The sequence below is a fragment of the Spinacia oleracea genome, chromosome 4, assembly GCF_020520425.1.
Source record: "Spinacia oleracea cultivar Varoflay chromosome 4, BTI_SOV_V1, whole genome shotgun sequence".
Classification (NCBI taxonomy): Eukaryota; Viridiplantae; Streptophyta; class Magnoliopsida; order Caryophyllales; family Amaranthaceae; genus Spinacia; species Spinacia oleracea.
The window spans coordinates 5,122,668-5,136,782 of record NC_079490.1 but is presented as its reverse complement, the minus strand read 5'-3'; the positions used below and the strand labels follow the sequence as shown (position 1 = coordinate 5,136,782).

The following is a 14,115-nucleotide window of genomic DNA, read 5'->3' as shown; positions in this document are numbered from 1 at the left end:
ATGAAATTATCTCACCTAAATCAGACCCTTTGGAATGACTGCAAGAGTCAGACACTTTGGAATGAAGATATAAGCCTCTATTTATAGCGTGCACAAGACTTAACCATAATCCCACTTATTCCTCCACTAACAGTAAGTTTCCTAACTTCTAGGCACTTACCCATGATCAGTTAGCTGGGGAGAAACTTGGGGAGAAAGCAGTCAAAGTCTTGGGCACAACTTATACCACGTTTACAGTAAAACAATTAGAGTAAAAATAGGAAACAAAAAGAAAATGAATACTTGGAGAAAAAGCAACGTTTTATCAAAACATAATCCAAGAGATATTTTTCCAAAACTCACTTTTTATTTATTTTCTTATGCAAAAATATTTTACTGAAAACCTTTTCATAAACGTGAAATAAATACATGAGATTTCGTTCGTGCAGGAACTTGCATTACAAGTTCCAACACTCACAAACTCATTATACGTATTTTAAGTTTTGACTCTTTATTTTCCAAAAGCATATAAGATAAAAATAAATAAAAAATGAAATTAAAATAAGAATCCTAATTAAAGTTGATTTAATTTAAAACTAAATCTTATCCTAAAATAACTAGTGCATATTATCTAAAACTCTTAACCAAGTAGAGATTTATTAAGAAACAGAACTCTAAATAAATCCCTACAGATTACGATAATAATATGCAACATATTCACTGACTCTTAGATGCTTTTGACTCTAAGTTCCACGAGTTCCTTTTGACACCTTGTTCCATTACCTTTCACGCTACTACATACTTACATGAATCCTAGAAAATAGACTCTTATTTCCTGTCTTCATGTTCCATGCTGCTCCGCATGTTGGTTGTTCCACCTCTGGAACTTCTCGAATCATGTTCCCGTCAGGAACTTATTTATGCCTGCTTGATCAGTTTCTCTGATTGTCCAAGTCTACATGCTTTGGCCTTCTCTTGTTCCTGCTATGGAACTCCTGGTTTTCTTAGCATAGAAACTTAAACATTTATTAGTTAAGTTTGTTTGTCATCATCAAAACCATATGGGTCAACAGGAGTAACTAAAAATCTTATTCAACATGAAAATTAAATTAACTGTCAAATTAGTTTTTCATTAAAGATCTCTGATTTCAACTTTGAGTGTTTGGAAAATTACAAGTTGTTATGTCGAACGAGATTTGATCTTAGGTCTAACAAGTTATAAGACTTTCCCAATAAATTAGATGATATTCAAAAGTTGAATGGATAGTTACCAGATAAGCAAGATAAATTCATATTCATTGTCAGAAAACTATTACCTCCGTCCCAAAAAAATAGTTACATGTTGAAATTTTGGGACATATTGTCACGTTTGTGAAGTAGTGTCACTTAAAGAATTGAAGAGAACAAAAGAAGCTACACAAATATGTAGAAAATTACAAGAAGTTACTTCAAATTAAGGGTAACTTACTTCTTTTGACTCGTTTATGCATTCAAATAATCCGTGGACTATGGGCCATGGTGCACATAGAGCATAGTGCACCATGTGCACCAAAAGAACACATGTGCATAAACAAAAGAACATGACACTACGACAAAAGAACATGCAATATAATGTTTTACTTTTTTGTTATAAAAAATCACAATTTATTAAAAATATAAAAAAATATATGTCCATGTTCTTTTTACGTAACCAGATGTTCTTTTAATTATATACTAATGTTTTTAAGGTACATCATGCTCTATGTGCACCATGATCCACCTTCTAAATTGCGGCATTCAAATGTTACATCACATGTAAATTCAAAATTATGTTGTATATACATTGATCAAGTTTTAGGTCCGGTGTTAGCTAACTTAGCCGATCATAGAACTTTGTACTTGTACTCGAGTTTAACGAAGTTAGGATCCGAAACAGTACACATTACCGACCGTCTTTCAGGTTTCTCTAAATCTCTATTATATCAGTGAAGAGGTGAGTTATTTCAGTAAATTCACTTTTGAGTCCCCCTCGGATTACTAAAATACCCTCAACACTTTAGAAAAGAAAATATAATGACAACTTATTCAATAGGAAAAACCCAAAGAAGCATTTTAATCAATCTAGCCCCTTGAATAAATTCTTACCATTTTAATCAATCTGTTTATATGCGTTCGGCTCTATCTAACTTATATGTTTCCTATATTCGCACGCATTACATTTATATTATATTTTTTACATGTTATTTCAGGTTTATGTAATAACACAAATCCGTTTCTTATATTCGCACGCATCGCGTGCATATAAGACTACTACTCCCTCCGTCTCTTTTTGTTCTTTACGTTTGGTATTTTTCACGCGTTTTAACGATTAACTAATGTGCATTCAGATTCCTCTGGTTTTTAATGTCCCAATGAAAAAGTGTGAGAGATTAAATGACCCAATGAATTTAATTGGTTAAAATAATAATTGGACACAATTTTTAATAGAATATTAAAGCATTTAAGTGATAATATACAAAGAAATGCAAAGAACATTTTGGGACACCCAAAAAGGAAAACACAAATAACAAAAAGAGACGGAGGGAGTAGTAAATATAGCAAGGGAAGAATAAAGAGGGTTTTAAATTAAAGGTGAAGAATAGCTTACAATACCATAAAAGTACACAAATAATTTTAAGAACCAAAACAGAATTGAATTTCGTTAAAGTCATAACAATACTACATGTAAGACGATTTCTAAGAGGAGAATTCCAAAGGAAAAATAATAACAGAATACAATTTCATCAAACAAAAACCAGAAAAATAATGTATTAAACAATAAACCTACGATCAATACGCCCAAAAAATAAACCTTGTAATCATCGATATACCAATACACATCACAAGGCTTTGAGTTACCAAGCACAACCCCATTCGATGCACCAAGCTTGACGTTATTACATGTCACATTCAGCTCCGTAGTGTCCTTACCAACCCACCATGACCTTGTTCTATAGTCCTTTGTATTCACCTTAACAATAAGGGTCACTTTCCCGGAATCGATCTCCGATGCCATAGATAAGGCGTTGGAGTTATCGAAAATTGGGGCTAAAGAAACCTTAATCGTTAGAGGCACCAGGGTGTAACGAACATTATTGCAAGTAGGGTGATCAGGACAAAAGGACTTAATTATTGAAGGGGAGGATACGAGTAATTGGTTGCGATAGTAGACCGAGACATTAGCTTGCTGTTTGAGGATGCCATTGTTAGGTTTACCAATCCATAAGGCGATGTTGAAACTACCACTGAAAGTGTTAATAGTAGTGTTGCTAATTTGTTGTGTGACGAGGGGAGTTATTGTATTTACTGATTGGACCTTGAATTTTGGGGAATTTGGAACCATAGAAAGGGAAATAATCAAAGACAATAGCCCGATTCCTATTATTAGATGCACAAAAGACATGAATAAGAACAACCATCGAGGAACAACCATTGTTGAGATCATAGGAAAAATATAATACAATATTAATGCTTTAACAAATCTAAGAAGTAGTTGCAAGATCAATTCATATTTTATGGCATAACTTTTGTCTTAAAATTGAGTTGAGCAATATTAACGGGTTGTTACTTTTACTTGCATTGTTTTACCAAGTCACATTTTTGTTTGTTGAACAATTCTACTGCTATAACCTTATGCGGTTAATTACATATTACTGATTCCTTGGTTTTTGGAGCTAACTATTTACAAGTGTTATTTATGGGACGGGTTTCTATAGTACTCCATCTGTCCCAGAATACTCGCACCGGTTCGAGTAGACACGCTTGCCAATGCACAACTTTGACCATGCACCAATATCTTTAACTACATATTATAAAAACTTATCAATTATTAATATTTTGAAAATATGTGTTAAGATGAAGCCAACAATATATTATATGCTAACTTTTGTTTTCATATACTAGAAATAAAATAGGGTTAAAGTGAATTATGTGAATAATGCAAAAAGTCAAATCGGTGCGTGTATTCCGGGACAGAGGGAGTAGAATTCAATGGTAGATTTTGAGTAGTTTTACTAGAGGACCAGTAGAAGAATTAAGCAATATATTATGTAATTTATACAATTATATTAAAATTTTAAGGGGGGCTAAACGCTAAACTAAAAATACACGACGAATATTTCTGCCCGCGGGAGCCGGGCCCACCCCAAACATCAAGAAGGCCCACCATTGGTAGAATCAGTTATACCTTGTGAGCAAATTAGCACACAACATTACATTAATTATACCTTACAAGATACATACGTTTAGTTGTACAGTAAAAATTAAGAGGGTGCACCGTATCTCCAGATGCAAGTAATATGCTCTTCTGGTTTTCATGCTTTCGCGTGATGGTGATTTTTAAACCGGAGGTTCAACATATTCCATGCTCGACCTTGCATCAATTTTACATGTTGAGACCAAGTACACCATGGTATTTGGTGTAGTTGGTACGAGTTCCAATGTCTTACTTTATGACCTTAAGGTTATGGGTTCGATCCCTACTAGTTGTGATTCTTGAAGATGGCGATACTCTTATTCCCCCTCCATCCTTCCGTTAATGTCACATGTTAACAAGTAGTATTTGGTGGGGTTCCATCGTTTCATCTTATGGCCTTAAAGTCATGAGTTCAATCTCTACCATTTGTGGTTCTTGAGAATAGGGATTCGCTTATCTCTTATCCCCATTCCCAAAAGCCTGGCCCGAGTAGCTAGTTGGTTTACCGGTTGTTTGGGCTCCCAATTGACTCTCAATTGGGCCACTAAGTCCAAAGCCCAATGGCTCTAAACAACAACATCGAACCTACCAGTGGCTATTCAGCCATCCATTAAGGCCCAAGGCCCAATAGCAATAAATGACCTATGGGCATTTATTATGCAAACACTATAAATAGGCCGCCAAGGCTCACACCTCAAGGTACGTCCAATTTACCGCCTTAAGACCACTCTTCTAGAGAACTTCTCTCTAGAATCCGAGCATCATTCTTACTTAGGCATCGGAGGGGCTTTCCTCGGAAACACCCCCGAGGCTAGTGACTTTGCTCTTGTGCAGGTGAATTCGGACTCCACTCATTCAAACAAGCAAGATCTTCAACACATACAAAAGGGCCTTCATTCGAAGCCCATTGTTTCCATCTTTACAACACCGGAACAATTTGGCGCCGTCTGTGGGGAAGAACACTTCAAAGCCTTTGAAAGACATCAATCACCTCTTTCCGCGAAAATGGTGAATGATGTTGTTAACAACAATGACGACGATATGATGGTGCGGTCAGATTCAGAATCTGACCAAGAGGGGCACCCTCAATCGATGGCGAGGTCACAGCCAAGCAGAGCTACGACCGCCACAAATGCAGGACCTCCGATTCCAACTAGGGAAGAGCTCACTGCGGCCATGACCATCATGCAAAACTTCCTCTTCAATGAGAAGCAGCAAGGACTGGCAAATGACCGCAGAGAAGAGAGGAGGACCAGGCGAAGGCTGAACGAGCCACCCAGTGCGGAAGTGTCCAGACCCGAACGAGAACTCCTTCCCTTGACAGGTACACACTTGACGTCGAGGTGGATGGAAAGCACGTGGGACACCCAAAAAAGGGCACAACAGCAACCAGATTGGTTTGCGAGACCATCGCCTACTCCAACAGCTCTCCAAAGCGAATCGACTACTCGTAACACTCGGGTCCGAAGCTCGGTGCTCAGCAGGTTGAGGCCCTCGGTCCACTCAAGGTTAAGACCCTCGATCCATACGAGACTCGGGGTGGGCGAGCCAAGCAGATCTGGCGAACGACCCGAGGTCAGTAGCCGAGAGAGAAGAAGAGACAGGAGGCATGATCGAACCCCTAGCCCCCATCGTACGCCCGAACGTTCTAATCACAGAACCTCGGCAAACGAAGGCATCAGGGCTAGACTCGGGAAAAGAATCATGACTCCCACGTCATCCCCTTTCTCGGACGAGCTGATCATGGAAGAAATACCGAAGGTAAGACTGCCAGCGCACCTGACCTACAGCGGAATCACAGATCCGAGGGATCATGTCATCTCCTACGAGCAGCAAATGTTCTTGAGTCCCTACTCCGAAGCATGTTGGTGTAAATATTTCCCAACCACGCTAACCGGAGTGGCGGGAGAGTGGTTTAGATCGCTGCCGAAGGGATCGATCAAGAGCTGGAAAAAGCTGAAAAAGAGATTCTGCACACAGTTCGTGAGCAACAATCGCCCCGAGCGAACCACAGCAGAACTGACCTCAATCCAACAAGAAAGAGACGAAAGTCTGAGAGAATTCATGGCCAGATTCATGAAGGAATCAACAAACATACCAAACTTGCAGCCAGACGTGGCCATCTTCGCCTTGAAACACGCGCTCCAGGAAGGGAAGTTCCGTGACGAACTCTCAATGAAGAACCCCTCCAGAATAGCTGACGTGCTCCAAATGGCTGATGCGTTCATCAGAACCGAAGAGTTCAACAAGGCCGCTGCAAGATTGAAAGGATCGTCGGATCCGAGAGACACAAAGAATACCCAGAGCAAGCCCGAGGGCAGCTCAAGGAAGGGGAAAGAGAAAGTAGGAGCTAGAGAGATGAGCCCGAAGAAAGACGGGAGAAGGGGTGAACTTCAACCCAAGTACACCAACTACACTCCACTAGCTCTGCCCCGAAAAGAGATATTTAGCCTCAACAGAAATGACGAAAAGTGGAAACTACCTGGGAAGCTCAAGTCCAACCCAGCTCGGAGAAACAAGAACAAATGGTGCGAGTTTCATGATGACTTCGGTCACCACACCGAAGAATGCAACTCGCTGAAAGACAACATTGAGGACCTCGTTCGCCGAGGCTACCTGAAACAGTACTTGTTAGACCGAAGGGAGGAAAAAGAAAAGGCCGCAAGCGGCAAACAACACGAGCAACCCCAGAAAAGGATCTACGAAGCAACAGGGCACAAGAAGAATGACATCCTAGTGGTGTTCGGGGGACAGAAGTCTGGCCAGGCCAGCAAAAAACACCTAAGAGCCCTCTCCCATCGGGTCAACTTCAGCGCGGTGGGAGACAACCAGCCACACCCCCCGAACATGACCTTCACTGCTGATGATTGCTTCGGAGTCCAGTACAAACATGACGATCCTCTGGTCATTTCCATGGACCTCAATAACCACAACGTACATCGAGTGTTAGTCGACGGAGGAAGTGCCGTCAATATCATCTTCAGAAACTGCTTCGCGCAGCTGATCCTCGAAGAGCCAGAGGAAGCACTGACGAAAGTCAGTTATCCTCTGATCGGATTCAACGGATCCGCAGCTATCCCTCGAGGAAAGATCACCCTGCCAGTCACAGTGGGTGAAGGCCAGGCAGCAAAAACCCTTCGGGACGAATTTTTGGTGATGGACTGCGACTCCGTATACAACGTAATCATGGGGAGAACCATGATTCACAAGATGCAAGCAGTCCCCTCCACATACCACCAGCTGATGATATACGTCTCGGATGCAGGATTCGCCGAACGAATCAGAGGTGATCAAGAAGTGGCGAGAAGAACCTGCCACACTGCTGTCCGAAAGCCCAAACTAGGGGACGACCCCGAAGAAGAAAAGGGAGCTACGGGAGAGGAAAGCGAGGCAAAAAGGAGAAGAGCAAGCACGAGCAGCTTGTCTCCCGCAGAAGTTGATGCCCGCCCCGAAACCCTATCTCCCGAACCAGATCAAGAAATGGAGGATATCTTCCTCGAAGAGGATTCAGACAGGAGCGTCCGAATAGGCAAGGGCTTAAGCTCGGGGCTCCGAATCGATTTGATCCGATTACTCAGGGATCATAAAGACATCTTTGCATGGTCAGCAGCAGATATGCCAGGGATAAATCCGAAGCTGATTTGTCACAAGCTGGACGTCAACGCTGAAGCTCGACCAGTCAAGCAAAAAAAGAGGAACTACTCCTCGGAGAAAAACAAAGCCATCGCCGAGGAGGTGAAAAAGTTGCAGGAGGCCGGATTCATTGAACCAGGCATGTATCCGAAATGGCTGGCCAACGTGGTGATGGTCAAAAAAGCGAACGGCTCCTGGCGAATGTGCGTGGATTTCACAGACCTGAACCGAGCCTGCCCCAAAGACTGTTATCCCCTGCCAAGGATAGATCAATTGGTTGACTCCACCAGCGGCCATGCACTGCTCAGCTTCATGGATGCCTTTTCAGGCTACCACCAAGTATTCATGCACCCCGATGACAGAGCAAAGACAGCGTTCATCACAAGCGCAGGAGTGTTCAACTATAAAATGATGCCTTTCGGCTTGAAAAATGCCGGAGCCACCTACCAGAGGCTAGTTGATCACGTCTTCGCCGACCAGAAAGGGAGGAATGTGGAGGTCTATGTGGATGACTCCATCGTAAAAAGCATCAAGGAGGAAGACCACGTCAAAGACTTGGCAGAGACCTTCGGAAATCTGAGGAAATACAGCATGAAGCTGAACCCAAAAAAATGCGTCTTCGGGGTGAAGTCAGGGAAATTCCTCGGATTCATGGTGAGCGAAAGAGGAATTGATGCGAACCCGGACAAAGTCCAAGCGGCATTGGATTTACCCGAGCCGAAGACCAAGAGAGATGTGCAGAGGCTAACCGGCAGGTTAGCCGCACTAACAAGGTTCATATCAAAAGCCTCGGACAAGGGAGCCCCCTTCTTCAAAGCACTGAAACCAAAGAACCTTCCCGGAGGAGAAGCAGAACCAGTCAAGAAAAAGGGGGTCCCGAGGAAAGTGGATCCCGAACTGATATGGGAACAGGAGCAAAAAGAAGCTTTTCAGCAACTCAGAGCCCACCTAGCTCAACTGCCGACACTGGCCAGACCAAAGGAGGGGGAAACCCTGTACCTATATGTCGCAGTTAGCCCTGGAACCGTCAGCGCAGTGCTTCTTCGGGAAGAAGAAAAGAAGCAACAGCCAATCTACTTCACCAGCCGAACACTTACAGGGGCCGAAACCCGGTACCCACTCATCGAGAAAGTCGCATATGCAGTAGTGGTAGCTGCACGAAAACTGAGGCCATACTTCGACTCCCACCAGATCACAGTGCTAACTGACCAACCGCTCGAAAAAGTACTCGACAAAATAGAGAGGTCAGGAAGATTGGCTGCCTGGGCTTTCGAACTATCAGAGTTCGGCATCAAATATCAGCCGAGGACAGCAATCAAAGCACAAGCATTGGCAGACTTCTTGGCCGAGTGCTCATACCAGGAAATGCTGAATGATACGAAAAGCACTTGGGAGGTCTTCACTGACGGATCTTCCACAATAAACGGCTCAGGAGCAGGAGTTGTACTAATCCCCCCGACGGGGAAAAGCATAGAGTATGCATTGAAGTTCGGCTTCAAAGCAACTAACAACGAGGCCGAATATGAGGCCGCAATCGCAGGGATAGAGCTTTGTTTATCCCTGGAGGCCGAGCATGTTTGCCTCAAAACTGATTCCCAGCTTGTAGCCAACCAGATCCGAGGGGAGTATGAGGCCAAATGGCCCAGCATGACAGCTTACTTAGCAAAAATCAAGTCCTTAACGTCAAAGTTAAGATCCTTTGAAGTCATTCTCATTCCCCGAGGACAAAACACGCAAGCAGATGCACTGTCAAAACTCGCAAGCTCAACACTCATCGACCTAAACAGGTCGGTCCACGTGGAAGTTCACCAAGAGAGAAGCATTGACTTGCTACCCACCACAGTATGCAGCTTACGTACCGAACCCAGCTGGATGGACGCAGTAGTTGCATACAAAGAAAGGGGAGAACTTCCCGAGGATAGGCTGCAGGCAAGAAAACTGAAAAGATTCAACAAGTGGTTCATCATCAGCGCCGAAGGAGAGCTCATGAGGAAATCATTCTCCGCTCCGCTGCTAAAATGTGTGGGTCCAACAGACGCTGACTACATCCTAAGGGAAATCCACCTCGGGATATGCGGAAACCACATCGGAGGCAGGACATTGGCACATAAAGCCCTTCGGGCTGGGTACTGGTGGCCCACTATGGTTTCCGAGGCAAAGCAGATGGCAAGGAAATGCGAGAAATGCCAAAAGTTCGCACCAGCCATCCATCAACCAGCTCAAACCCTACAATCAACGCTGTATCCATTACCATTCGCACAGTGGGGGTTAGACATCATTGGTCCCTTCCCCTCAGCGACGAACCAGAAGAAGTGGTTGATTGTAGGAGTCGACTATTTTAGCAAATGGATCGAAGCCGAAGCTGTCTCCTCCATCACCGAACCTCAGGTCCGCAAGTTCATATGGCAGAACATCATCACAAGGTTCGGCATACCAAGACTGATGGTCTTCGACCACGGGAAACAGTTCGACAACACCCCGTTGCAAAAGTGGTGCAAACAGTTCGGCATACACCTAGCGTACTCGGCAGTCTGTCACCCACAAAGCAACGGGCAAGCCGAAGCTGCTAACAAACTCATCCTCAATGCACTCAAGAAAAGAGTCGAGGATGACAAAAACAAATGGTTAGAAGAGCTACCCGGAACGCTATGGTCCCTTCGGACCACTGAGAAAGAAGCTACCGGGCAAACACCGTTCCACCTTGTATACGGATCCGAAGCTGTAATTCCTGTGGAAATCGGAACAGAAAGCCTGAGGATCCAGGCATACAACAGGTATGATGGGCTCCAAGGAGAAAGCAACAACCAACTTCTATCCGAAGCTCTCGATCTACTGGACGAAGCTCGGAACGATGCAAGGACACTCAACGCAGCCTATTTGCAGAGGGTCAACAAGCATTACAACCGAAGAGTCAACGCCAGACCCCTAAAAGTCGGTGATCTAGTACTCAGAAACGCCGCCTCGGTTCAGAAAGGACGGATCCATGGCAAACTCTCAGCCACTTGGGAAAGACCATACATCATCCATTCCGAAAAAAGGCCAGGCACGTATATGCTGAAACAGTTAGATGGAACAATTTTGAAGAACCATTGGAATACCGATGTTCTCAAGAAATATTTTGTATGATCTCTGTCTGTAAACCAAGTAAGTTGTTTAATGAGAAGAGGAAAGCCATTGGCACCATGAGTTTCATTAAACTTATCTCTATATTTATTGTCCCTTTATATATACATGCAGCCTCGGATCTGATCAATCCGAGACTAAAAACAGGATTGACTTTGCCCATTCCTTGATAAAATGCAAGAAATGACCAAATCATACACTTCAGGGAATCGTCCAGAATCCTCGGATTCGCGGTACCCTAATAAAATTTGTTCGCAACAAACAGTCGCTCGAATCAAGTTATAAAACTCCGGCTCAGATCCACGGATCGCCGAAGGCATAACTAAAGAGGCAGACTAGCGATCTCTTGCCCAGGTTTCCGAACCACAAGAGATCGGAAGAACAATCCAAACCTCTGAGCAGATCGACGGATTTGAAGAGTCTGGAAACTAAAGAGTCTCTTAGCAGATCTACGGATTTGAAGAACTCGCAAAACTAAAGAGTCTCTTAGCAGATCTACGGATTTGAAGAACTCGCAAAACTAAAGAGTCTCTTAGCAGATCTACGGATTTGAAGAACTCGCAAAACTAAAGAGTCTCTTAGCAGATCTACGGATTTGAAGAACTCACAAAGTCAAAGAGTCTCTTAGCAGATCTACGGATTTGAAGAACTCGCAAAAGTTAAAAAGTCTCTTAACAGATCTACGGATTTAAAGAGCTCGCAAGATCAAAAGGTTTTTAGCAAGTCTACAGAAAGAGGAGCTCGAGAAATCTACGGATTTAAAGACCTAAAATTGCGAAAGAACAAGTTGAAAAGAAGCAGCCAAGTAACAAACATTCATTTTTTATTCAATATTTGGGGAGAGTACAAATACATTGAAAACCTCAAAAATTGAAAACAAAATGAAACAGTTAAAATCGGCAGCCATCAACAGACAATACCGGCCTACCGAAGTACTAAAGAAAACAAAAAGAAATGAGTACAACGCAGCGCCGAGGCAAAAGGGGGAAAGGCAAGCACATGTTCGGAAGTCCTCAACTGGAACCGACCGACTCTGAAGAAGACGACTGCCCGAATCCCTAACTCTTGGGAGTCTCAGGAGCATCCCCCAGAGGAGCATCCTTCGAAGAACCCCCAGCAGTAGTATCACCTTCGGAAGCCGCCTTCTGGGCCCGAGCCTCTGCAAGAGCAGCTTGGCGTTCAGCTTCAGCTTCGTCTCGATCGGCCTGGCACTCCACCAAGTGATCCTGGGCCCTCATCCAGAGCGGAACCTTCTCATTCCAAGGGAAATGAGGCATATGCTTCGCGAACATCCGCCGAGCACCCAGGATGCCATTCCAGTATTGCTCCCTACACTGATCAGCAGTGTAGAGGTCAACTCTCTCTTGCTCCAACTTCCGAATGGCAGCATCCTTCTCTCGGATCTTCAGCTGGAGAACGGGCACCTTGTCAGCTTGATTCTGAACAATCTCCCGGTGCTTGATAAACTGCTGAAGCCTCGCCTCCGCTTCCTGGCTCTGCTTAATGGCCGCCTCAAATTTAGACGTCATCTCCTTGAGAAGACTGTCTTTTTCTTCAAGTTCGCTCGCAAACTTGGCAGCCATTTCTCTCCTCTCCCTGTCGAAGGAAGCTATCTTTTCAGCATCCTCTTCAACCTGGAAAGTGAGCTTCCCAACTTCGGCCCCGATCTGTTCCGCCGCTTCCCTAGCCTCACGACTGTACTGAAGGTACAGTTGCTTGATCTCCACCATCTCGGCCATGAGCCGCCCAGCCTTCTGGTCCAAGACAGGGATATCACGAGCATAAGCCTCCTGATACCTCCTCAGTTGCCTCTCCTCAACCGAGCTACACTCGGAAGCGAACGAGGACCAGAAAACAGCCTGGGAAAGAAGAAAAGACGAGAAAAGATGAGGAAAGAAGAAAACAACAAACCAAAAACGGAACTCAAAACAAAATTTCCAACACTTACCTCATTCAGATAATATTGGGCCATCATAGCTGGGTTCCTCTCCTCAGCTCCAGGAACCCTCCACTGCGGGTTGGCCCGAAGAAGATTCTCCCGTGCAGCTTCGGGACCCACCAAAGATCCCACGTGAGCCATGGGGTTCTCCCCCAAAACCGGAGCTCTAGCATAGCGAGCCATCGCCTCCCTTACCTCCTCGGGGATCCGTTTCAGCGGAACATCCGAGCAAGGGTCAGCGTGGATCAGTCTATCCAGGGCCGAGGTCGAAGTAGAGCCCAAGGTCGAGTGGCGCCTCTTCCTCGTCAGACCCTGCTTGGTTTGCTCCTCCTCAGCAGAAGGGACCTCCTTCTCAGCTTCGGGAACCTCTATGTGAGCTTCGGTGAGATCCACCATCTCCTTATCTGGACTTTTCTCCCTTTCGAGAGAAACGTCAGCAGATTCTTCCTTCTGCTCGGCCACAATAGGGACATCCGAGCCAGGAACAAGGTCGGCTTCAATTGCCTCCATCACCTTGGTTATATCCTGGATCTCGATCCCTAAAGCAGCAGGCGGCTTCAGCGGAGAGGGGATGGTATCTTCCTCAGCCAACGGTTGGTCCACGGGAGGCGGTTCCGCAACCACCACACTCTTCAACTTCTGCCCTGGCAAGGGCATGAAGTGAAGGAGATTTTTGGGAGGAGGCATGACTTCCGAAACCACTTCCTACAGGGCAAACGCTCAAAGGTCAGTTTCAGAAAAAGAGAGAACGGACCACAAAAAGCTCTAAGTCAGAACAAATACCTTCTCCGAAGACTGAGAAGCTTTCGCCTTCTTCGGATGCGCAGAAGGCCTCAAAAGAGTGCTGCCCTTCCTTTTGCGCTGATCCTAAACAGAGGAAACCAAGGGTCAATAAATGTAAAAGAAGACAAAGGAAGGAATAAAGAAAAATCGCGAAGTACCCGGTTCCTAGATAAAGAGATATCTATCCGAGCCGGAGATGAAACCGAAGGAACGGCACGCGGCACAGCGTCAGTCCCAGGACCCTAAAAAGATGGTCCAGGACCAAGACGTTAGCCGACGGCCAACCAGAAAGAAAGACAAACAAAAGACTTCGAGATATAGAAACACTCACCGGATCCGAGGTTGTCCTCAAATCAGGGAGCACGACTTTCACTGGAACAGCTTCGGGAGAAGAGGCAGAATCCCACGGATCAGCTCGAACTTCAGATATCCGAGCGACACCCGA

At 44.6% G+C, this 14,115-nt stretch overlaps 2 protein-coding genes across 2 annotated transcripts; both read right to left on the bottom strand.

Annotated features, from left to right (window-relative positions):
* Positions 1-2,676: 2,676 nt before the first annotated feature.
* LOC130459835 (uncharacterized) lies at positions 2,677-3,430 on the bottom strand. The gene is made up of 2 exons (XM_056827427.1): positions 2,810-3,430; positions 2,677-2,694 (listed from the first exon to the last, which is right to left on the bottom strand). Exons 1-2 carry the CDS (start codon positions 3,428-3,430, stop codon positions 2,677-2,679), a joined length of 639 nt encoding a protein of 212 aa, XP_056683405.1.
* Positions 3,431-11,919: 8,489 nt separating this feature from the next.
* LOC130459513 (uncharacterized) lies at positions 11,920-13,031 on the bottom strand. The gene is made up of 2 exons (XM_056826935.1): positions 12,897-13,031; positions 11,920-12,807 (listed from the first exon to the last, which is right to left on the bottom strand). The coding sequence occupies exons 1-2, from the start codon at positions 13,026-13,028 to the stop codon at positions 12,007-12,009; spliced, it is 933 nt and encodes a 310-aa protein (XP_056682913.1). The 5' UTR covers positions 13,029-13,031; the 3' UTR covers positions 11,920-12,006.
* Positions 13,032-14,115: the final 1,084 nt, after the last annotated feature.

Excerpts from the sequence above, each read along its gene's own strand:
- LOC130459835 (XM_056827427.1), bottom strand. The coding sequence starts at position 3,430 with ATGGTTGTTCCTCGATGGTTGTTCTTATTCATGTCTTTTGTGCATCTA.
- LOC130459513 (XM_056826935.1), bottom strand. The coding sequence starts at position 13,028 with ATGGCTCACGTGGGATCTTTGGTGGGTCCCGAAGCTGCACGGGAGAAT. Across the intron at positions 12,808-12,896 it reads CCCAATATTATCTGAATGAG|GCTGTTTTCTGGTCCTCGTT; the intron begins GTAAGTGTTGGA and ends CTTCTTTCCCAG.